The sequence below is a fragment of the Musa acuminata genome, chromosome BXJ3-8, assembly GCF_036884655.1.
Source record: "Musa acuminata AAA Group cultivar baxijiao chromosome BXJ3-8, Cavendish_Baxijiao_AAA, whole genome shotgun sequence".
Lineage (NCBI taxonomy): Eukaryota > Viridiplantae > Streptophyta > Magnoliopsida > Zingiberales > Musaceae > Musa > Musa acuminata.
The window spans coordinates 11,139,253-11,164,907 of record NC_088356.1 but is presented as its reverse complement, the minus strand read 5'-3'; the positions used below and the strand labels follow the sequence as shown (position 1 = coordinate 11,164,907).

General features: G+C 43.3%; 1 protein-coding gene across 1 annotated transcript; it reads left to right on the top strand.

The window, feature by feature from the left end:
* The first annotated feature begins 669 nt into the window (after positions 1–669).
* Positions 670–25,655, top strand: LOC135644764 (protein CHAPERONE-LIKE PROTEIN OF POR1, chloroplastic-like). The gene is made up of 3 exons (XM_065162652.1): positions 670–1,048; positions 2,771–3,131; positions 25,307–25,655. Exons 1-3 carry the CDS (start codon positions 713–715, stop codon positions 25,480–25,482), a joined length of 873 nt encoding a protein of 290 aa, XP_065018724.1. The 5' UTR covers positions 670–712; the 3' UTR covers positions 25,483–25,655.

The window sequence follows — 25,655 nt, the reverse complement described above, 5'->3', positions numbered from 1 at the left end:
AATGACATATAATACGAACAATCATAATATATTTTAATCTAAAAACAAAATTTGAAATACATCAAAAAATAAAAAAAAAACGAGAAGGACAAAGAACCTACCTCTCCTTATTCACTCATCTCACTACTAGACTTGGAAAAGGAGAATTATGAAGGTGAGAGTACGATTTTTTATTTGTATATTTATTTAATTTTTATTTTCATTTAATTTACTGATAAAAATAATATCCCTACTCGAGATATTAAATAATTATTTTTAAAATTTATTAAAAAAATTATGCTTAAATTGGAGATTTGATTACAATGGACATTCTAATTTTTTTTTCTTACATAGAAATTTTGAATTCTGTAGCAACACATGCTTCAAACTCATGGATCATCAAAACCAAGTGGAGAGAAAAACAAACAAAATGGAAACATTAGTCGTGTTTTTCTATTTCTAAAAGCAAGAAAAATAAAAACATGATGGTGCCGAACGTGATTACATATCGCTCTGTAAAAAACAAAAAACAAAAAACAAATCTACCTGACGTTAATTGTAAATCGTTCTATAAAGTGTTTTTTTCTAAAAGCAGGAAAAATTAAAAACACGATGGTACCGAACGTAATTATATGTCGCTCTCCAATAAACAAACAACAAAAACTATATATCGCTCCATAAAGAATAATAAAAAGTAGGACCATGAGAAGCGAGAGCGAGAAGACAAAAAAGAATGGCGGCCCCTCTCTCTCTCTCGGGTCCGGTGCTCTGCGTCCACCCATTGCCGAAGACGGCCGCGACCTTCCCCGTTGCCGCCCGCGGCGTCGCGCAGCAGTGGCGGCGAAGACGGTGGTGGGGACCGGGGATCTTCCACCGCCGGATCGGCCCGGCTGGCCGGCCGCCAGCAGCGGGGTCGAGGGCCGACGACTCCTCGGCCCCGTACGAGATGACGGTGGAGAACGCTCTCAAGCTCCTCGGCTTGTCGGAAAGCGCCTCCTTTGACGACATCCTTCGGGCCAAGAACGCCGTCCTCGCCTCTTGCAAGGACGACGTGGAATCCGCTGCCCAGGTTCCTTCCTCTTTCCTTCGGAATCTTTGATATCTTTTAGCATGGGTCGTATTTTAGTGCCTCACTGGTGGGATTTTGTTGTGATTGCTGGCCATCGAATGAAAGTGATCCCGGCGAATGCAGAGCATAACGCGATGAGAAAGGGTTATTGTTCAAGAAAGAGGGTAATATTAAAGCAGTTTGCTTTCATTAAGTATAATTTTGGGTTCCATAAATCGTTTACGTTGGTTTCCTGATCGGTAGTAAGTGGCAATTTTGGATAATTGCCTACATTTCTAGTTTGCCTATTAGTTTCTAGGGTATCTATTGGAACGTGGGTACGATCTATTTCGCCATGTATGGGTTCTTTGTAGGGTTTTAATTGCATAATTTAGGTAATGGTCAATGGAAATATTCGATCTTTATCTATCAGTTGGGAAAAGCAAGTAACTTCAATTAGCTGATAATTGGTATGTTATATAGAGTGAAACCTGTAAAAGATATAGTTTAGGTAATGGTCAAAATGCATAACTCAAATGATGATACATGTAGTTTAGGTAATCCTCTGCAATTCTAGTTTTCTTATTGCCTCAGGGTTTGATCTAATTTGCCATTTATGAGTTCTTTGTGGTTTGTAGAGTTTAAAAGGGGTATCTCAGGTATGACACAATGAAAATGTTCTCTTTTCCTCTTATCATTTGCAAATGATAGAAACTTTCCCTTGATTTGCTGATATGATAGTGCTTATATCAGTCATTTGAGTGATGAAATATGTGGCCCAATGTTAATCTTGTGAGTTGGTATCTCCAGATGATGCCTTCTAGGTTTTAAAAAAGAGGCTTCCATTGGAGATGAAACTGAGTTATCTTTCATTTTGTTCGTTGGTCCAGTGGATGTTTTTGGGATGCTTGTAGGAAGGGAAGGAATAAAGCTTACCAATGCTTTTGTTGTTAAGTCAATTTTGTTAGATAAATTCAAGTGACATAGACATGTTTATAGATAAGAAGCATCATCTATGTCATATATATGTAATAATTTTCTGTTATCATATACCTATCGTAGTGTATCTTTAGTTTTCACTTGTTTACATTGACATACCGTGAGTTTGGATCATGTTGTTTTCGTATCCTGTGTCTGTTTATGGTGACTATAAGGATTATGATCTTAACACAAGGAAATGCAAGAATTATGCAAAGGCAAACGATCCATGCACAGCTAAACTTGTTGAAATTTCTCAAGGCCAGTTTCCTGCATAATTGTAGTCAACAAAAAGGAAGGTTTTCTTTGATAAGCTTTATGAGTTAGGTTACATTTAAATGAGATTTTTTTCTTTTATTGAAATTACTGCCATAGTGCAGGAAACCCCAAGCTTTGCTATTGTACACTGCTCTCTCTCTCTCTCTCTTTCCCCCTTCGTCTGTACGTTTACCAATACCACAGAGTGCCTTAGAGTATTTTTCTTTAAAGTTGAATCCTGGAACAATTGTAAAGCACTCTAATGTTTCATAGCAAACTTCTGGCATTCCCATTCTTACTAGCATGAGCTGGTTCAGATGGTAACAAGCTGATAGTATGATACAAGCTAGTTTCTGATTATATCTACCCTGGTCTATAGAACTGAACATATGTTGCTTAGACTAAGTTGCTATTATTTCTTAGGTAAAGCACTCTAAAAATGATGTTGCTCTTTCTTCATTGTGTTAATAGTTTTCTCCTAAAGCCATGCTAGTTACTATGTTTTAGGTGGAGGCTGCATATGACATGTTGCTCATGCAGAGGTTGTCACAACGGAGAGCTGGCAAAGTTGCAAACAGTAGTATTAGATATGCCGATGTTAAACCTATAAGAAGTACAGTAACAGGTGCAATGCCAGAGTGGCTGCAGAAGATGGTCAAGAACATTCCTGTTTCTGTTGAATCTCCATCTGCCAACAATTTTGGCATACAGGCAGGTGTTTATGGAGCCTTGATGGTTTCTACATTTGTTAGTGGCGCTTCCCCAACTTCTGCAGGTCAATACATTGGAGCTGATGTTTCTGGGCTACTATTAGCTACAAGTTTTGGAGCTTCCTTGTACTTTTTGTCAAAGAAGAGAATGAGCCTAGGTAAGTAACTGTAGATTCTTATTATCCTATTCATTTTAGTTAAAGTCGTGTTTAATGCAAAGAAACTATCTGCAGTGTCTTGCTTAATATTTATAAAGAAATATATATTACATAAGATATAACTAAATGTTGGATTTTTGAAGTAAAGCCTTGAAGTAGAAGTCTCTAAAAGTCAGTAGGATGATATATATATATATATATATATATATATATATATATATATATAGAGAGAGAGAGAGAGAGAGAGAGAGAGAGAGAGAGAGAGAGGTTTATATATTGACTGTAAGTACCAGTCTGACCAAGTACTTGATGTTGATCGATACTGGCAGATATACAGTTCATCTTTTTTTATTATTCAATTCAATGATACCAGGAGATACATGTTGGTATACTGCCTGATATACCTGGCTGTATTACCAAAACCAGTATCAGACTGATATTTAAAACCTTACAAGAGCACATGAAGTTTTCATCTGTTACAATAGGAATTTAGATGAAATAAACAGGAGATGCAAGGAACTTTATTTATCTATGTAGGGCCTGTCATACAAGATGTTGGAGAGAAGAACTTCACAGATTACATAAAAGTACCAGAGTTAGATGGTCATGTTAATATATAACAGACTGGAGGTGCTCCTAGCAATTGAATGTTACATTATGACAGCCATAGATGACACTGTTCAGAATGTTGGATGCTGAAGAGGGGCCTATGAAAAAATGTATATAATGGAAATGAGAAATTTGTGATAGATGTTTTGTAGGAATGAACGTAATTGATTAAACTCATGAAATAAAGCTCATTGGGAACAGCAATGAAGATGATATTATATGCATTCAAAATCAGAATTTTCCTTTGAAAAGCAAGGTGGTTAATCTAGGGAGGGTGCAGGATTAGTTGCAGTGACATTTACAGAAGTCAATGAAAAAAAAAAGGTTTTTCAAAATACTTGCAACAGGTCTGCATATATAAATTCTTGATAGCTACACACATATTGGGATAATTGTAAAAAGATCAAAATGGAACCAAAAGACAAATTTCTGAACACGTTTTCGGTTCTCAGATTCAGACTGGATATTTCGTTCATGGTTTGATAAGCAAGAATTCTTCAAAATACTTGTTTATACATTCCATATCCATGTTACGTATAATCACTTGTCTAATACTTCCCAACTCACGTTAGATATTCAAACTATTTTGGTCTATGCTTATTAATGTTATTCATGTGGTGCATATATAGGATGCTTCGTTAGGCTTCAAAACATGCTGAATATTGACAATAAGTATGCAGGCTTTTGAGTTACACGGATTTACCTTTAACATCTCTAAATACTCAAGGTGCATTTGAAGTATTTTTGTGAATATTCTGTAATTTATACTAAAGGTTTGTTTGTTATGCATCTTATAAAATTGTATTTTTGATAATCATAGATTGTCTAAATCAAGGATTGAAATATCGTACCGTACCGGAGTTTCGACATTCGCTTGGTACGGTACGATATTGTATACCGAACGGTATACCGCTCGGTGTGTGCATATATATATATATATATATATATATATATATATATATATATATATATATATATATATATATATATATATATATATAAAATTCGACGATGTCGCCTCTCTCTTCTCCCAAGCGGGCGACGTTGCCTCGTTTATATATATATATATATATATATATATATATATATATAAGGTGACGCGACCTCGGTGATGTCGTCTCGCATATATATATATATATATAATTATATATATATATTTATATATAAATATTTTTATAAAAGGTGACGTTGCGTTGCCTTTTCCTTCTCCCACGTGGGTTGACGTCGTCTTATATATACATACATATTCCATCCGGTAACGGGTGGTTCATGTACCGGTCAGCTGATGGACCGGTACATATCGCCCAGTACGGGCGGTATTATTCGAAATTATAATCCTTGGTCTAAATTACGTAGTATAAAAAGTTTTTAAATGAATATAAAGTATGCACACATTTGTTCGAAAAATCTGTGCCCATGCTTTAGAGATATGAAACCAGGCTTATTTCTAAAGCTATACTTTATTGTTTAGTGGTGGTTGCGTTGTGCTTTGATAGAGTGAAAGAATGAGAAATGGATAAGAAAATAAATTAGAAGGAAGGAAAATAAGAGGAGAGTTATAGGGAAATCTAGGGGCGACATTACATGTGTAGCAGAAGAACAAAAAAAATAAAACCCCAAATTTTCCAATATGTGTTTGTCGTCGTGCGAAGATTGGTGCGCGAAATCCGCAAAATCGTATATCCCTGAATCTCTATATATCTATTAGAGAGAATGAAGGAGGCCAAACGTCCTTCTCTCTAGCGGTGATCCACACAGTAGGGCTGCGACGATGCTCCTCAAATCTTCACGCTTGCTCTCTGAGGAGGAGGGGAGAGGAGAATAGGAGGTGGCAACCAAGAAGCCTATGGGCCTTTAATTCCCTCCTATTTATAGAGGCTCCTAATTAACCCTAATGGATCCTACCCTATTGGGTACCGGATCTCTATCCAATTACCCAAGCTTCTTAGATTAGTGGGTTTCTACCTAATAATCTCTTATTAGCTCTTATTGGATCACATCCATGGGATCCAATAATTTAGGGGCTTATTAGATATCCAATAAGATAGGGGCTCCAGCGGATATCTTATATCCGAATCTTTACTCGTCGCAACACCTACCATATATGTATGATCCTCTAGGCTCAATATCGAGCTGGCCGTGAGTCATACCTGTTATAACTCCTTCTGACTCAGTGAATTATTATCTCAATAATAATTCACTCAACTCATCGATTACGGACGTACTAAGCCACTACGCCGCAGTCCCTAGACGATATAGGAGAATCCAATCTTTTGGACCTATCTGTCCTCAGTTACCGTATACCTATAGTCCCTCATTCATTTAATATCCTAGAGACCATATACCGGGCATGGTGCTGTCAGACCAATATGGTTTCTCCTAAAGTCTCGCTCTAATCGGATTCTCCTGGAGAACTCTTTCTCTCTCAATCCGAATGACTTTGGTCAAGGATTTGTTTGAGCAAGAACACACAAGATATTCCTCTCATTATACCGAGAGCGGATGATCCTCTATCGACACTCAATAACCATCGTAAGGTTGGTTGCCACTCCCAATAACCGGATGTACTAGATTTGAAACTTCGAAACCTATAAGTTTGGTATTAAAGAGTGGAGTGCTCATACAGGACATCCTTGGTGTCTTAAGTCTAAGGATCAGATACACTATTGGGACTACGGAATCGTTGTCTGACAATAAGGCATCATCAACCATCTAGTATTCCGTGAGCGGATCAATCAATAAACTCTTCTCCAATGAGCATCTGCACTGTATCCTTAGTGTCCCCCACACGAGCAGCTATGAGACCAGCTGCCTCCATCATATGGATGGGTATACAATACACTAGTCTGTCCGGTTATCTTGATGTCTCTCTCGAGCAATCTATGACCAGGATTATTTAGGGTCTGTGTTTAAAGGTGAATCAGTCTCATTATCGTGATCTCATCACGATCCGATTCTCAATGCATAGATCCATAAACATCACAATATATATATATATATATATATATATGCAATAAGCAATATAAAGTGAGAGAATGTTATAATAATATAATAAACAAAAAGAGTGTGTGTCATGTCACACGTGTCATCACTCACGTGATTGGCTTGCAGGGCACATATGACTAGCAATTTCCCACTTGACCTAAAGCTAATCACCAATATGTCTGATCCCCATCATACCTCTGTGACGCTCAAAGATAATCTGAGACAACGACTTCGTTAGTGAATCTGCGATGTCATCTTCAGATGAAACTCTTTCTACCGCTACATCTCTTTAGGCGACAATCTCTCTAATCAGGTGGAACCTCCTCAGAATGTTTCTGATGAGACCCGGGTTCTCTCATTTGAGCAATCGCCTCATTGTTGTCGTAATATAAGGGAATCGACTTGTTGCCCGGCACGACTCCCAAATCTATGATGAACTTCTTCATCCAGACTCTCTCCTTTGCTGCCTCTACCTTAGCAATGTACTCTGCTTATATGGTCGAGTCAGCAGTAGTATCTTGCTTGGAACTCTTCCAGCACACTACTCCATTCAGGGTGAACACATACCTTGAATTAAACTTGCTATCATCGACATCGGACTGGAAGCTCAAGTCTGTGTAGCTCTTAGCCCTAAGACTACTTCCTCCATATATCAGTAAAAGATCCTTAGTCCTTCTCAAGTACTTACGGATACACTTTATTGCTTTCCAGTGCTCCAAGCTTGGATTCGCCTAATACCTGCTCGTGACACTCAGAGCATACATTATATCAGGCCTGGTACATAGCATAACATACATGATAGACCCTATCACTGAGGCATAGGGTATCATATCCGTATCCATGTCTGCCCTTTTCTTTAGGAGTCTTTGGGAACATACTCCTAAAAAGTAATATCTCATGTCTCATCGGTATAAGTCCTCTCTTGGAATTTTCTATGCCAAACCTTTTGACAATGGTGTCTATGTACCTAGATTGGGACAAGCCAAGCATTCTCTTAGATCTATCTCTATAGATCCAAATCTTCAATATGTAGGATGCTTCCCCTAAGTCCTTCATGGAGAAGTGTCTAGATAGTCAAGCCTTTACTGTGAAGAGCATTCCTACATCGTTCCCAATGATCAAGATGTCATTCACATACAACACCAAAAAGGTGATAGCTCCCACTCACCTTCCTATACACACAAGGCTCATCTTCGTTCTTAATGAAGTCATAAGATTTGATCGTTTTATCAAATCTTATGTTCCAACTTCGGAAAGCTTGCTTTAGTCCATAGATGGACCTAAGCAACTTGTACATTTTATCTGGACTATCCTTGGACACGAATCCCTCAGGCTGTATTATATACACCTCCTCGAGGTTGCCATTGAGAAATGCAGTTTTCACGTCTATCTACCAGATCTCATAATCATAGTGTGCTGCAATAACCAATATAATTCGGATGAATTTTAACATGGCTACAGGTGAGAAGGTTTCGTCATAGCCAACTCCTTGTTTTTGACGATACCCCTTAGCCACTAGCCTTGCTTTATAGGTCTCTACCTTTCCATCTACTCCAATTTTCTTCTTGAAGATCCACTTACAATCAATGGGTACAATACCCTTGCGTGCATCAACTAGGTTCTAAACTTTGTTGGAGTACATGGAATCTATCTCAAAATTCATGATCTCTTGCCACTTCCCGAAGTCTATATTCGTAATAGCCTCATCGTAGGTCTAAGGATCAATATTCTCAACATCGTATCACGGACTTAGTTGGTTTTGCCCAGTGATTTAAAAGCGCTAGGCGCCAAAAGGCACCAAGGTCCAAAAGCGCCCGAAGCGCTAGGTGCTCGCCCGAGCGAAGCAAGACGCTAAAATATAAAAATATATAATATAATTATTTAAAAATTTAAATAAAAATATGCTATTAAATTAAGAAAATCTAAGATACAAAATCAAAATAATATATTATTAATCTAATAAATACAAATACTATTATTATTATACTGTTAACAGTATACTGTATACTGTTAACAGTATACAGAAGGAGAAGAAGGAAGAGTGTAAGGGGGTGCTGACTGAGAAAAGAGGAAGTGGCAGCGATAGCGGGAGTGTAAGGAGGCAGCGGCAGCAGGAGCGGGAGCGGGAGCGACGACAGCGGCAGCGGCAGCGGTAGCGGTAGCGAGCAGCGATAGCGGCTAGCAGCGAGAGTGGGAGCGGCAGCGGCAACGAGCATGGTTAAGGTTGGGCAGCGACAGCTGATATCGGTGCTTTAGTTGGTTCGATTGAACCAACTAAAGCACCGGAGATCGAACCAGACCTAAAATGCTTGTTCAGTCGCCTGGTTTAACCCAAGCGCTCGCCCGAAGCACCCAGCGCCTTGTCACGGACAATCTTCTTTATAAGGTGTTTGATGTAATGCTTATGTATGTCCGTGTCTTTTGGCATGTTCATGCCTTGTACAACATGTAGAGGGGCGGCCGAAGGCATAATAGTCCCATTTTAGTTGGGTTGGTGGCCTCTTTAGGCTTGTAAATAAAGGTAGTGTCATGTGGACACATGCGAGAGATTTTCGGTCTGTAATGGACCATTTTACCCTTTGTTGTGCCACTGTTCAGAGCTTGTAAAGTCTGTTTGTAATTTGCATTGTCTATGAAGTGTTTTTCGGAGATGTTTGCTTGTGGATCCCGATTGAGGCGTTCTCTCTAACCCATTCTCTCTTTTGTTGGTCCTAAGGGACAATGGGAGGCTTCGGGGAGGCTGACCTTTGCGGACGGACACGCAAGGGTGCCGCACGACTTAGGCAAAACCAGCTAAGTCCGTGACAGATGGTATCGGAGCGGGACAAGCACTCAAAGAAACACTTAGCATGCAAACGTGGGGGACCTAGCGGGGCTGTGTTGAGGGCAGTCAGCACACGCGCGACCGTTTGGGGGAAAACGGGCATGGAGATGTAGGGAAAAGGAGTCGCTCGGAGGAGCGGGCATCTGAGATTGGCATTCAGAGGAATGGCCAACCCTTCGCGCAAGATGCACCACGAGAACACACAAGCTTGGAAGAATGTGGAGCGCACAAAGGTTAGGATGGCTGAGTTTGAGCTACGGCTCAACGTTGACAACTATACTTGATGGTGCTCAAGACAAGCGAGGCGCTTGGTAATGGATGAGACCATCCAAGGTGGAATGAGTTGCTCAACGACCAAAAGAGTTATGCAAAGCTCACAGAGGTGAGGGGAATTGCTAACTCGAAGAATTTGGTACTCATGCATAGGCTTGTATGCGGACGATGGAATGTTCGTGGCCATCCCAAGGCGATCGAAACTCGGCGCCATGGAGCATTGAAACTTTCTCTTCGGCATGTGAAGGATACGTCCGTAGGAGGCTGAAGTGTGCAATGAGTTCAGCATGTTGCTAGGCCTTGAGGGGTGCAGCAGGGGCTGTATTGACGGGGAGTCGCAATCTAGCAAGTGTGTTTGCAGGAGGCAGAACAATGCACAGTCTGTTCAGCAGATCGGAGTAGTCCAAGGGGATGGTGGTCTCCCAAACGAAGAGAGATGTTGCTCCAACGGGATAGTTATCCAGGAGGGATAAGTCTCGGCTCTCTAGAGGGAGAATAATGTGAGACGGACCTCACATGTTGAGGAGGAGTACCTCAACAAACAACTACTCCACGAAGCTCGATGGACTGAGCAAGCGGCGAGGAGTCGTCGCATGATCTCGCTTGAGTGAATGCATTAGTGGATGCATTGCGAGATCAAGTGGGGGAGCGACCCAAAGCAACTTAAATGAAGTCACACTTGGAGTCGATGTGGAGATCGGACTCAAGGGAGGGCTGACCCGTGGAATGGTGGGCGCGAGGGCCACCATCGACTCAATGCAAAAACGAGGAGCGGAGCAACTTGGGTGTAACTTGGCGAAGTACCTAAGCCGCATGAAGGGAGCCAACATAGAAGTTGGAACATGGAGCAGAGGCACAGTGCTTTTCTTAGACGGAGGTCAAGGACATGAACTCTTGCAGAGGCAAGAGTAGGATCATGTTGTTCCATGGGTCCTTTCTAACGGAGCAGACTCATCTTGCATGGTGCCAAAGACGAAGGTAGCTTCTGGGCACATGCACCTTATCTCGGAGGAGCATTTGATGGAGGAACTAAGGCGACTCAATTTGCGGAGGCGAAGTTGGGTTCAGAAGGCCTTAGCACGGGGCAAGAGGACGCAGAGGCGGGTACTCTTGAAGAATATGCCACAGTGTTGCCATTCAAGTTGCCATAAAGGAAGCAGTGCGCAGCGGAGATTGTGCTGGTAGGGGCAGAGGCCCAGGATCCAGACAATGGTGCACAAATTACAGTGAAGTCGGTGGACTTCGGGAGCTACTAGGCGACGAACTGTCCTAGAGCGGTGCTTCATCTAGGTGTGACCCAAGAGTGGGTGGATGAAGGTCGATTGCCAAAGGAGCGAACAAAATCGAAGGTGGAGGAGACCCTGCGATGTATTGGCAGAGGCCACACGTGGAGGGTTCACAATTCGAGTTTATTCCACAAGGATCAGAATGCAATGGAGATGTCACCAGGAAGCGACATGGTGCAGCGGATCGTGGTGGAACAGTTCGTGGCAATGCGATACACACGACATAGTCCCGGGAGGGACTAGATCATATGGAGGTATGATCGGGAGCTACTGGGAGCTCCACTTGGGTGAACAACACGACGACAAGAAGGGCTATGGATTCAAGGAGTGAAGGCCATGGTACCGCAGAGGCGGGTCTTCCGTGCGTGCATCGAATTTTGTATCGGATGAAAACCTTGGTCATCAGCATATGGGGGCTGGGTTTCACCAAGGGAAAAGTTCGAATGCAAGTACTAGTGAGTTCCATGGGAGGAACTTGATCATGCAAAGGTATGATCGAAGCAGCTGGAGAGTTGAACTGCTCCAGAGCTCATATTCGCTTAAGGGAGCCCGGCAAGTCAGAGGACAAGGTCGAGTAAGCGAACGTTGCTACCAAGGAAGCTAAGGAGAACAGAAGCGGTGCAAACCCTACAACGTGATGGCAGAGGCCATGCATGGGAGTTGTAGTCTGTCTTTCCATCGACCAAACAGACTGCTTGGAGAACACAGAGGTGTTGAAGCAGGGAGTCAAAAGGGGTGAGGTAGCAACGACGAGTCCAGAGGGACTTAGCTACCCAAAGTCAAGCAATCAGTTAGAATGGAGGTGAACTCGGAGGAGTGTCACGGAGACATATCTATTGATTGTGAAGAAAAGGGATGTAGATGCGAGGCGACGGATAGTAGGGCCATGGGCATGGCAGCGCCATGGTACCGCAGAGGCGGGACTTCCGTGAAAGTCATTGATCCCTTGCTCTCATGGAGGGAGAGCGCTTGGTCGTGAAAGGGGCCGAGGAGGTGGAGAATGCAGAGGCAATCTCCAAGTACCGAGACAAGGCTGAAGGGCAGAGGCCGAAGAACTTCGTAAGACCAGTGTCAATGTGCTTCTCATCAAAGATAGCCGAAAGTGAAGGACTTCGGGTCATGCAAGAGTGCATAACCAAGGAACGAAGCAGGCAGTACACGGTGCTGTACCTTTGCTACTCAGAGGAGTAGGCGGTAGGGTTGATGGAGAAGACGGTATAATCCCAGAGGCGACCAAACCTATGAGAGAATTACTCCAAGTTGGGGTGAAAACTTCCTACATTCCAGAAATTCAATGGCATTGAGAAGGTGAATCACAGTAACTAACTCAACGCAAGGAGTGCAAACACTTCAAGTGCTTCAGAAGTGTGAGCAAAGAGCAGGCGAAGGCCAGTAACCAGCTCGATGCATGAAGTACAACCTCGAGGAGGCGGGCGAAGTCAAGTAACTTTTGCCTTCTCAACCCTTAAGAGAATGGGCGAAACCGAGTACCCCAATTCTCTTATCTATCCAGCAGAGGAGCTCTGCACAAGTTCAAAGACCCTTCGAAGATAATGGAAGACAATAATTGTCAAATCCTCACCAACGGTGATCAGTGCTACTGAGAGTAGATTGTCCGCTTCATTTCCTAACGAAATGCCAATCGAAAGCGGAAGTGAGGTAAACCTACTTGGATGTGACAACTAAGTGAAAGAAGAGTCAATGAGCAGATTTTGTGGAGGAAGGACCCAAAACTTCAGAAGTTTGCGAGATGATGCTCGTTAAAGCTCCAATAAGCATCCAACCAGTTCTAGCAGCATGAGAAATTCGAGAGACTGGCGCAGTAAGGATGGTCTTTTCCTTCATTTGGGGGATCCGCAGGAATCAACAAGGATCAACACAACTCAACCAACCCCACACCAGAGTCAGAGTCATTGGTGAGTTGAAGCAGCATGGCGGATCAAAGGTTCGACTACTCAAAAACAACAGCGGAGAGCAGCAAGGAGCCAAGAGGCGCATTGTAGTTGGAGCAGAAGATTGAAGACTCAGCAAAGACGAGGAGTTGCAGTGTCGACAAAGGCTTCAACGAGGACGTCGAAGGAAAAAGTGGGGGAGAATGTCACGGACAAACTTCTTTACAAGGTGTTTGATGTAATGCTTATGTATGTCCGTGTCTTTTGGTATGTTCATGCCTTGTACAGCATGTAGAGGGGCGGCCGAAGGCATAATAGTCCCATTTTAGTTGGGTTGGTGGCCTCTTTAGGCTTGTAAATAAAGGTAGTGTCATGTGGACACATGCGAGAGATTTTCGGTCTGTAATGGACCATTTTACCCTTTGTTGTGCCACTGTTCAGAGCTTGTAAAGTCTGTTTGTAATTTGCATTGTCTATGAAGTGTTTTTCGGAGATGTTTGCTTGTGGATCCCGATTGAGGCGTTCTCTCTAACCCGTTCTCTTTTTTGTTGGTCCTAAGGGACAATGGGAGGCTTCGGGGAGGCTGACCTTTGCGGACGGACACGCAAGGGTGCCGCACGACTTAGGCAAAACCAGCTAAGTCCGTGACAGCCTGGGCTCGGGCGAGCGCCCAGGCGGCGCCTCTTTGAAGCGTGCCGCCTGGAAGTGAAGCGAGGCGCTCGGGCCTCGCCTCGCCTCGCTCGAGCGCCTTTTTAAATCACTGGTTTTGCCAAGTCGTTCGACACCCTTGTGTGTCCGTCCGTAAAGGTCAGCCTCCCCGAAACCTCCAATGGTCTCTTAGGACGTACAAAAGATAAAACGGGTTAAAGAAAGCGCCTCACTCGGGATCCATAAACAAACATTTCAGAAAACACTTCATAACCAATGCAAATTACAAACAAACTTTCCAAGCTCTGAATGGTTGCACAACAAAGGGTTAAAATGATCCACTACAGACCGAATATCTCTCACAAGTGTTCATATGACATAACCTTTATTTACAAGCCTAAAATGGCTATCAAACCCAACTAAAATGGGGCTGTTAAGCCTTCGATCGTCCCTCTACATGTTGTGCAAAGCATGAACATACCAAAAGACACGGACATATATAAGCATTACATCAAACATCTTGTTTAGAAGTTTGTCCGTTACATTCTCCCCCACTCATTCCTTCGACATCCTCGTCGAAGCCTTTGCCGCCATTGCAACTCCTCGCGTTTGCTGAGTCTTCAATCTTTTGCTCTAGCTGCAATGTGCCTCTTGGCTCCCAACTGCTCTCCGCTGCTGTTGTTGAGTAGTCGAACTTTTGATCCGTCATGCTACTTCAACTCGCCAATGACTCTGACTCTAGTGTGGGGTTGGCTGAGTTGTGTTGATCCCTGTTGGTTCATGCAGATCCTTCAGATGAAGGAAAAGACCATCCTTTCTTTGTGTAAGTTTCTCAAATGCTTCGTGCTGCTTGAACTGGGTGGATACTTGTTGGAGCTTTAACGAGCATCACCTCGTAAACTTTTTGAAGTTTTGGGTCCCTCCACAAAATTTGCTCATTGATTCTTCTTTCATTTAGTTGTCACTTCCAAGTAGATTCGCATCACGTCCGCTTTCGATTGACATTCTGTTAGGAAATGAAGCGGATAATCTACTCTCAGTAGCACTGATCATTATTGGTGAGGATTTGACAACTATTATCTTCCATTATCTTCGAAGGGCCTTTGAACTTGTGCAGAGCTCCTCTGCTGGATAGATAAGAGAATTGGGGTACTCGGTTTCACCCATTCTCTTAAGAGTTGAGAAGGCAAAGATTACTTGATTTCACCCGCCTCCTCGAGGGTTGTACTCTATGCATCGAGCTGGTTACTGGTCTTCACCTGCTCTTTGCTCATATTTCTGAAGCACTTGAATTGTTTGCACTCCTTGCATTGAGTTAGCTACTATAATTCGCCTTCTCAATGCTATCGAACTTTTGGAAAGCAGGAAGTTTTCACCCCAACTTGGAGTAAGTCTCTAATAGTTTTGGTCGCCTCTGGGATTGTACCATCTTCTCCATCAACCCTGTCATCTACTTCACTGAGTAGCAAAGGTACAACACCGCGTACTGCCTGCTTCGTTTCTTGGTCGTTTGCATGACCCGGAGTCCTTTATTTTTGGCTATCTTGATGTGAAGCTTGTTGACGCCGATCTTACGAAGTTCCTTAGCCTCTGCCCTTCAACCTTGTCCTGGTACTTGGAGTTTGCCTCTGCATGCTTCACCTCCTCGGCCCCTTTCACTATCAAGCACTCTCCCTCCATGAGAGCAAGAGATCGATGACTTCACGGAAGTCCCGCCTCTGTGGTACCATGGCGTTGTCATTCCCATGGCCCTACTATCCGTCACCTCGCATCTGCATCCCTTTTCTTCACGATCTGTAGATCTGCCTCTGTGGCACTCCTTCGAGTCCACCTTCGTTCTAACCGATGCTTTGTTTTGGGTAGCTAAGTCCCTCTGGACTCGTTGTCGCTTCCTCGCCCCTTTCGACCCCCTGCTTCAACACATCTGTGTTCTTCAGGCAGCTCCCCTTGGTCGATGGAAAGATAGACCGCAACTCTCATGCATGGCCTCTGCCATCATGTTGTAGGGTTTATACCGATTCTGTTCTCCTTAGCTTCCTTAGTAGCAACGTTCGCTTACTCGACCTTGTCCTCTGACGTTGTCGGGCTTCCTTAAGCGAATATAGGCTCTAGAGCAATCCAACTCTCCAACTGCTTTGATCATACCTCTGCATGACCAAGTCCCTCCCATGGGACTCACTAGTACTTACATTCGAATTTTTCCCTCGGTGGTACATAGCCCCCATATGCTGATGACCAAGGCTTTCATCCGATGCAAAATTCGATATACGCACGGAAGACCCGCCTCTGCGGTACCATGGCTTTCACTCCTTGAATCCATAGCCCTTCTTGTCGTCATGTTGTTCACCGAAGTGGAGCTCCCAATAGCTCTCAATCATACCTCCGTATGATACCTTACGGGACTATATTCGTGCGCATCGCATTGCCATGAACTGTTCCACCACGATCCGCTGCACCATGTCGCCTCCTGGTGACATCTCCATTGCATTCTGATCATTGTGGGATGAACTCGGATTGTGATCCCTCCATGTGTGGTCTCTGCCAACACATCACAGGGCCTCTTTCACCTTCGATTTTGTTCGCTCCTTTGGCAATTGACCTTCGTCCACCCGCTCTCAGGTCACATTCAAACGAAACACAGCTTTAGGATAGTTCGTCACCTAGTAGCTCCTGAAGTCCACCGACTTCGCTGAAATTGGTGTACCATTGTCTGGATCCTGGACCTTTGCCCCTACCAGCACAATCTCTGTTGCGCACCGCTCCCTTTATGGCAACTTAAATAGTAGCACTGTGACATATTCTTCAAGAGTACCCGCCTTCGCGTCCTCTTGCCCCGTGTCAAGGCCTTTTGAACCCAACTTCGCCTCCGCAAGTTGAGTTGCCTCAGTTCCTCTGTCAAATGCTTCTCTAAGATAAGGTGTATGAGCCTCGAAGCTCCCTTCGTCTTTGGCACCATGTAGGATGAGGTCGCTCCATCAAAATGAGGGACCCATGGAATGATATGATCCTGCTCTTGCCTCTGCAAGAGTTCATGTCCTTGACCTCTGTCCAAGGAAAGCTTTGTGCCTCCGCTCCATGTTCCATCTTCTATGGCAACTCCCTTCATGCGGCTTGGGTACTTCGCCAAGTTACACTCAAGTTGCTCCGCTCTTCGTTTTGCATTAAGTTGAAGGTGGCCCTCGCGCCCACCATTCTACGGGTCAGCCCTCCGTTGAGTCCGATCTCCATATCAACTCTAAGTGTACCTTCATCATGTGTTGCCTTGGATCGCTCCCCCACTTGATCTCGCAATGCATCCCCCCAATGCATTATCTCAAGCGAGATCATGCGACGACTCATCGCCACTCGCTCAGTCTGTTGAGCTTCTTTATAAAGTTGTTTTTGAGGTACTCCTCAACATGTGCGGTTCGTTGCACTTGGTTCTCCCTCTGAAGAGCCGGGACTTATCCCTCCTGGATATCTATCCTGTTGGAGCAACTTTTCTTTTCGCTTCCTTCTCTTTGAATGTTTCGGAGACCACCATCCCCTTGGATTACTCCGCCTTGCTGAACAAACTGTGCATTGTTCTGCCTCCCGCAAACGCACTTGCTAGATTGCGACTCTACGTCAATACAGTCTCCGCTGCACCCCTTAGGGCCTAGCAACATGCTGAACTTGCTGCACACTTCAGTCTCCTACGGACGTATCCTTCTCATACCGAAGAGAAAGTTTCAATGCTCCATGGCGCTGAGGTTCGGTCGCCTTGGGATGGCCACGAATATTCCATCGTTCGCATACAAGCCCTTGCATGAGTACCAAATTCTTCAAGTTAGCAATTTCCCTCACCTCTGTGAGCTTTGCACAACTCTTTCAGTCGCTGAATAACCCATTCCGCCCTACATGGTCTCATCTTTTACCAAGCGCCTCGCTTGCCTTGAGCATCATCAAGTATAGTTGCCAATGTTGAGCCATAGCTCAAACTCAGTCATCCCAACCTTTGTGCGCTACGTATTCTTCCCAGTTTGCTTGTCCTCGTGGTGCCTCTTGCGCGAAGGGTTGGCCATTCCTCTGAATGCCAATCTCAGATATCTGCTCCTCTGAGCGACTCCATTTCCCTACATCTCCATGCCCATTTTCGCCAAAACGATCGCGCGTGCTGGCTGCCCTCAACGCAGCCTCGTTAGGTTCCCCACATTTGCATGCCAAGTGTTTCTATGAGTGCTTGTCCTGCTCTGATACCATCTGTCACGGACTTAGCTGGTTTTGCTTATGTCGTGCGGCACCCTTGTGTATCCGTCCGCAAAGGTTAGCCTCCCTGAAACCTCCCATGGTCCCTTAGGACGTACAAAAGAGAAAACAGGTTAAAGAAAGCACCTCACTCGGGATCCACAAGCAAACATTTTAGAAAACATTTCATAACCAATGCAAATTACAAACAGACTTTATAAGCTTTGAACGGTTGCACAACAAAGGGTCAAAATGGTCCACTACAGACCGAATATCTCTCACAAGTGTCCACATGACACAACCTTTATTTACAAGCCTAAAACGACCACCAAACCCAATTAAAATGGGGCTGTTAAGCCTTCTACCGTCCTTCTACATATTGTGCAAAGCATGAACATACCAAAAGACACGGACATATATAAGCATTACATCAAACATCCTGTTTAGAAGTTTATCCGTGACAATCCTCTCCCCTAATATGTCCCACATATCTCTCAGGAGGATGAGATATTCTGCCGGACCTACGTAAAGTCGGAACTTGTGTGCTAGGTACCTGAACAGACTCGGGCTATGGACTGGTGCTTGAGCTAGGTTCTCCAACCTTCCTCAACTCTATCACGCTCCTACTGTCTTCGCCAAGAATGTGTTCCTTCTTAAGGAACATCTCTCTCTTGGCAACAAAGACCTTTTGGTCCTCGGGATGATAGAAATAATACTCATAAGTTTCCTTGGGGTATCCTACGAACTTGCACCGCTCCTTCCTTGATTCCAACTTATCGGGGTTGTGTCTTTTAACGTGGGCAGGGTAGCCTCAAATCTTAACAACCTTAAGATCAGGCTTTTTCTCTTTTCATATCTCATATGGAGTAGACACCACCGACTTAGTTGGAATTCTATTCAGAAGGTAAGCTGCGGTCTCTAGAGCATATCCTCAGAATGAGATGGGGAGGTCAACGAAACTCATCATGGATCGCACCATGTCTAACAGTGTGCGATTCCTCCTTTCGGACACACCATTGAGCTGGGGTGTATAAGGAGGTATCCACTCGGACAGAATGTCATGGTCTTTGAGGAAATGGGTGAACTCTGTACTCAAGTACTTACTTCCACGATCTGATCGAAGAGTCTTGATACTCTTTCCAGTTTGATTCTCCACTTCATTCTTATACTCCATGAATTTCTCGAAGGCCTCGGACTTGTACTTCATCAAGTACATATGTCCATACCTTGAGAAATCATTAGTAAAAGTAATGAAGTAGGAGTAACCACTTATGACATGAGTTGACATGGGACCACATACATCACTATGTATGAGTTCCAACAACTTTGTGGCTCTCTCTCCAGTTCCACTAAAGGGAGAGTTGGTCATCTTTCCACGAAGGCAAGGCTCGCAAGTTGCATATGACTCATAGTCGAATAGATCTAGGTATTCATCCTTTAGCAACTTTTGAATCCTTCTCTCATGAATATGACCTGGCCTATAATGCCACACCTACATAGAGAATTGGTTTCTCTTTCTTGATGGTGCTCTCTGCCTCCCTCAACATATTGAGGAGCTCAGGGAGAGTCACCTCAAACTTGTTCATATTAAAATTCATTATGAACTGAGAAAAGAAATCTGGTAGGGACTGAAGTACAAGGTCTACACACATGTCATTCTCTAGGGCCATCCCTAGACCTATGAGTTTCTTTATCTACTCAATCATCTTTAGGATATGGTTCTGAACCGGTGTCCCCTTAGTCATCCTAGCACAGAAGAGACACTTGGATATCTCATATCATTGAGTCATTCCCTATTCCTCAATTAATTTGCAGAGATGCAGGAGAATGGATCTGGCATCCATGTTTTCATACTGTCTCTGTAACTCAGGAGTCATAGAGCCTAACATGTAATATCGAGCTAGAGTGGAATCGTCTATGTACTTCACGTAGCGAGCAATCTCATCCTTGCTTGCCCCTTCCTCGGGCGTAGGTATCACTGTATCAAGGACGTACGTGATTTTTTCCGCCGTGAGAACGATTTTCAGGTTGTAGAGCCAATCAGAGTAATTTGGACCAGTGAGGCGGTTGACATCAAGTATGCCTCGTAAGGGATTTAAATGTGACATATTTCTGAAAATAAAGATGTAGTAGAAATAAATAACATGTAGATTTTGTAGAAAAATAAATAATTAAGATAAGGACTTCTATCTTAATCTACTCCAACTATTTTCTCGCGAATCACACAACTCCCTCTAGTATGTGAATCGGAGACCCCCGGCAGATCTCTAGTGGGATCGGGATCCAATCGGCGTCTTAACGTAACCTTGAGTGACTCGACCAATTACGCTAAGCTCGTAAAGGTAGGCAACTCTTGCCAATCATAACTCCTTGTGATTCCCGTCCTGTTCGACCTCCGAATCACCATGACCTCGAGTGACTCGACCATCCATGGTGTTCGGTTAAGTTATCACCATCGTTAGAAGATGAGTCTAATTCAACAATATGCCCTCGAGTGACTCGACTAAGCATACCATGTCCTCAGGTCACCGGTGATATCTCTATGTCGTAGGCAAGATAGTGAATCACGAAATAGGTGAGCCACGAGTGACTCGACCAACTTAACCTACGTCGAGAATCGGTCCCTACCTATAACGATGGAAGGCCATGTGGGTCAATCTAATTGTCTCACGTTTACTGACTTAATATTATAAAGGGAGGGGATTTTTAATTTGGTCTCCTAATATGACATGTCACACACATACATATTTAATATATATCTACATTTCATGCAAAAAAAAAGAAAAAAAAAAGAAAAAAAAAAAATATATATATATAGTAGGTGTATAAATAATCACACATCACATGAGCAATTACACCAGATGATCATGGACCATTTCCTAATGTGATCAGGCCCGAGCCAGTGGGCCAAATCACTCACATCAAGATTTATGTGTGCAGCGGCGTATCTCTATGCCTTGTGATCGTCCATCTCGTTCTTGTCGGTTCCGTCAGCATCTTGGTACATCTTCATGCATCACGATCGTCCGTCTCGGCCTCGTGGGTTCCACTATCGCTTCTACGCTCTCGCAACGTCTCCTCGTGTGATTACAATTTAATCATAGGCATGCAGGCTCGAAAATAAACAAGAAAATTGGAGGCTCGCAGGCCTCAATAATAATAATAATCACGTGTACACACACATCACATAGTCCATAATCATCCGTCCACATCATACATCATATGTAAATATCGTTATGTAGGACTACTAGATAATAATAAAAATAATTAATTAATTTTTTTAATTAATTAATATTTTTTGAAATTAGGGACATGTAGAGAATTTTTTGAATTCTAAGAGGTATTTTTATAATTTGGATAAAAGGACAAAAAATTAGAATTTCTTAAATTCCAAGGGGCAAAAATGCCTTTTGCCCAAAAACCCTAAACCCCTTCCCTGCGCTTGATGTGTTGTGGTCGTCGCCACCTTGCCGGCGACGGCCATGACGCCGGGGGGAGGGGGTGCCGCCCCTGCCTACGGGCGGCTCGCCCATGGGCGGGCGCCCCTACGGGCATCGTCGCCCCCGCAGGCACAGCGCCAGTAGGCATCGTTGCCCCGCCCGTGCGGCTGCCTGCCTGCGAGCTACAGGCTGTCGGTTGCTGCCCGCTAGCCACCTGCACGCAAGTGGCCAAGCCTTATTGCTGCCCTCTCTCACCTTTTGCGTCAACGATTTTGATGACAAAAGTCTTCCTAAAACACAACACACGTAGTTTAAAACCAATTTTTCGCACGAATAATCGGCTCTAATATCACTGTATGGAAATCTAGGGGCGACACCACATGCGCAGCGGAAGAACAAAAGAACAAAAACCCAAATTTCCCAATATGTGTTCGTCGTCGTGCGAAGATTGATGCGCGAAACCTACAAAATCGTATGTCAGAAAATTGTGTTACCTTGGGAGATCGTATATCTCTGAATCTCTATAGATCTGTTGGAGAGGATAAAGAAGGTCAAGCGTCCTCCTCTCTAGCGGTGATCCACACAGTAGGGCTACGACGACGCTCCTCAAATCTCCATGCCTGCTCTTTGAGGAGGAGAAGGGGAGAGGAGAATAGGAGGTGGCAACCAAGAAGCCCCAGCCTATGGGCCTTTAGTTCCCTCCTATTTATAGAGGCTCCCAGTTAACCATAATGGATTTTGCCCTATTGGGTATTGGATCTCCATCCAATTACCTAAGTCTCTTAGATTAGTGAGTTTTTACCCAATAATCTCTTATTAGCTCTTATTGGATCTCATCCATGGGATCCAATAATTCAGGGGCTTATTGGATATCCAATAAGATTAGGGCTCTAGCGGATATCTCATATCTGAACCTCTACTCGCCGCAACACCTACCATATGTGTGTGACCTCTAGGCCCAATATCGAGCTGACCGTGAGTCACACCTGTTAGAACTCCTTCCAGCTCAGTGAATTATTATCTCAATAACAATTCACTCGACTCATCGACTACGAACGTACTAGGCCACTACGCCGTAGTCCCCAGACGATACAGGGGAATCCAATCCTTTGAACCTATCTGTCCTGAGTTACCGTATATCTATAGTCCCTCATCCATATAATATCCTAGAGATCATATACCGAGCATGGTGTTGTCAAGCCCATACGGTTTCTCCTCGAGTCTTGCTCTAATCGGATTCTCCTGGAGAACTCTCTCTCTCAATCCGAATGACCTTGGCCAAGGATTTGTTTGAGCAAGAACACACAGGATATTCCTCTCATGATATCGAGAGCGGATGATCCTCTATCGACACTTAATAGCCCTTGTAAGGTTGGCTGCCACTCCCAATAACCAGTTGTACTAGATTTGGAACTTCCAAACCTATAAGTCTGATATCAAAGAGTGGAGTACTCATACAGGACATCCTTGGTGTCTCAAGTCTAAGGACTAGATACACTACTGGGACTACGGAATCGTTATCTGACAATAAAGCATCATCAACCATCCAATATTCCGTGAGCGGATCAATCAATGAACTAATTCTTCAATGAGCACCTGCACTGTATCCTTAGTGTCCCCACACGAGCAACTATGAGACCAGTTGCCTCTATCATATGGACGAGTATACAATACACCAGTCTATCCGGTTATCTCGATGTCCCTCTCGAGTAACCTATGACCAGGATTATTTAGGGTGCGTTTAAAGGTGAATCGGTCTCATTATCGTGATCTCATCGCGATCCGATTCCCAATGCACAGATCCATGAACATCACAATATATATATATATATATATATATATATATATATATATATATATAAGCAATATAAAGTGAGAGAATGTCATAATAATATAAAGAGTGCGTGTCATGTCACACGTGCCATCACTCACGTGATTGACTTGCAGGGCACCTATAACTAGCAAGAGCCTGTTCTATTCATGCTATCTCCATGATGTCTTATTTCAGCTGATCAGCTTCCACAGAGTCGAATCACCTTTTTTACAAGAGACAAAATATTTTATTGGTTCCCTTGGTTGCTATTTAGGCAATTACATGTCCAAAATATTTTGCAGTATACGTAAATCATGACCGAACAGTAAGGTCGAAACTCCTTATCTAAGATAAATCCTGTACCTAACACTTGAAACCATAGTGAGACTTAAAACTGATTTTAATTAGCCTTCCTCTCTTTGCAATTACACCTTTAACCTTGACATTATTAGATTAAATATATTTGCAAAGGAAAAGACTTGAAGCATAACGATTGTGACAATTGAGGTCACATGCTATATCAGTTATTGCATTAGTAGGCCACATGTTGGATCAATCTAGTGGACGCCTTTGTCTGGGATCTGAAAAGGAATTAGATGTTTGCTACAAATAGTTATCAAATAAGTTAATCAAGTTATTACCTACCTTCAAACACTGATTCCTGAGTTGTATTTGGGTGTAAAAACCACATGTTTTTTATTGAGTTTTGACAATTATGGTTTCATAGCCAACTCAGAACGATGAACATGCAGGTAGTGGGCCAAGTAAGAAGAGCTTCCCATGAATGCATATGTGCATCATAAGATGGAGCCGCCTCTATAAGATATGTCCCATGTGCCATCTATTAGGGAATGATTCTAGAGATCAGGGTCTGCCATACCGAACTGTACCGCCCGGTACGGGCGGTACGTATCGGTCCGACAGGTTGTCGGTACGCAGACCGCCTGTTACCGGTCCGAGTGCACTGTAGCACTATAGCAGTGCTACAGTACTCGGCACACCTGAGTGTACCGCTCGGTATACCGTACCGTACCGGTACCGAGCCCAGGTCGAAATACCGGTACGGTACGGTATTGCGAACCTTGCTAGAGATCATGTGAGCCTTGATGATGTTGTTAACTTCCATATTCGAAAGTAATTAAGGAACATGCCAGAATTATTCGACACTATATGTTTCCTTCAAGAGCAAAATGAACATGAGAAATGTCACTGTGGCCCATTGTTTGGTTCATCAATATCCTTTCAGATGGTAATCCAGCCATATAATGTATGAACAATAGCGTGATTCCACCATCCGTATTCTATTAGACCTATCCACAAGTCCACACACACCTATCTCACCTTTAATAGCAGTCACTTTAGACCCATATTAGTTGTTCCAATGGTATCTGTCGTGCAATGAAAAAAAACAGTCAGCAATGAATAAAACAAACAATTGAGGATTGATTTGTCGAGTGAATTGCTCTCAACAAAGCTCAATGATGGGAAAAATATCCAAGGAGTTGACCCTGAGATTTGGGATGCTTATGATTTCTTGTTGTTGTTTTTTGTGTCCTAAGTTAGGCAACTCACTGATGGCACTTCTTCCCATTCTTCCTCTCCTCCACATGTCAATCAGTACCCAAGACTCTCCTCTTTCCAACTACTTGATGGAAGAGCTAAACAGCCACTGGCGAACTCATATTGTGTTTGGTGAGCCATGGTCAGGGCTGGTGTGGATCTTAACATGGTTCAATCCATCAACCAAAGTTCGAAGTTCTATAGCTGACCAGTATGACCATTATGTATATAGCCACAAAGAATCTGCAATAAATTACTTGCAGAGCAAAGTGAACTTGCCATCTAGCAAATACAAGTTACTGTCTAGGTTTCTCTCATGATGACGGAGTATATTAGCAAACCAACTAGATACTATTACAAAAAGTACTAGTTTGAGGTTTAGGATGTCAGTTCTGCCCATGATAATTCTCCCATGGAGCACCTATCTTTTTTCCATTGCCAAATGCAGAAGTGCCCCATGCATGAAGTCTGGTCAACTTGTAATGACAAATTTTACTTGACCGATCCTCGCTTTCTCACCAGTGGAAACCATGAAATGTAATGTTAATGTCATCACATGCTTTTGCTACCTTTTTAATGTGTTCCATGCTGCTGCATATTCTGAATCTAGAAATGAGGTTTTTGAGCCATTTTTTGCAGGAAAAGCGGCGGTAATCACTATCGGGGGCATTGTGGTAGGCGCGGTAATTGGATCAGCAGTTGAGCATTGGTTGCAGGTGGATATAGTTCCTTTCTATGGTCTTCATTCACCTGCAGTAATTGTGAGCGAGTTCATTCTCTTCTCACAGTTCTTGGTGTCTGTGTATCTAAGATAGGTTCAAATAATAGTCGTGTGTCCTGCAATTAGCTGAAACCATTTTTCTTGTACATTGTTCATCATGATTAGAGCCACCAACTGTATCCAGAATGTTGAAAATAATTTGCATAGCAACCATGTAGTACTTGATCTTTTAAAACAGTATAGATATATGCACCTATGTAGATCAAA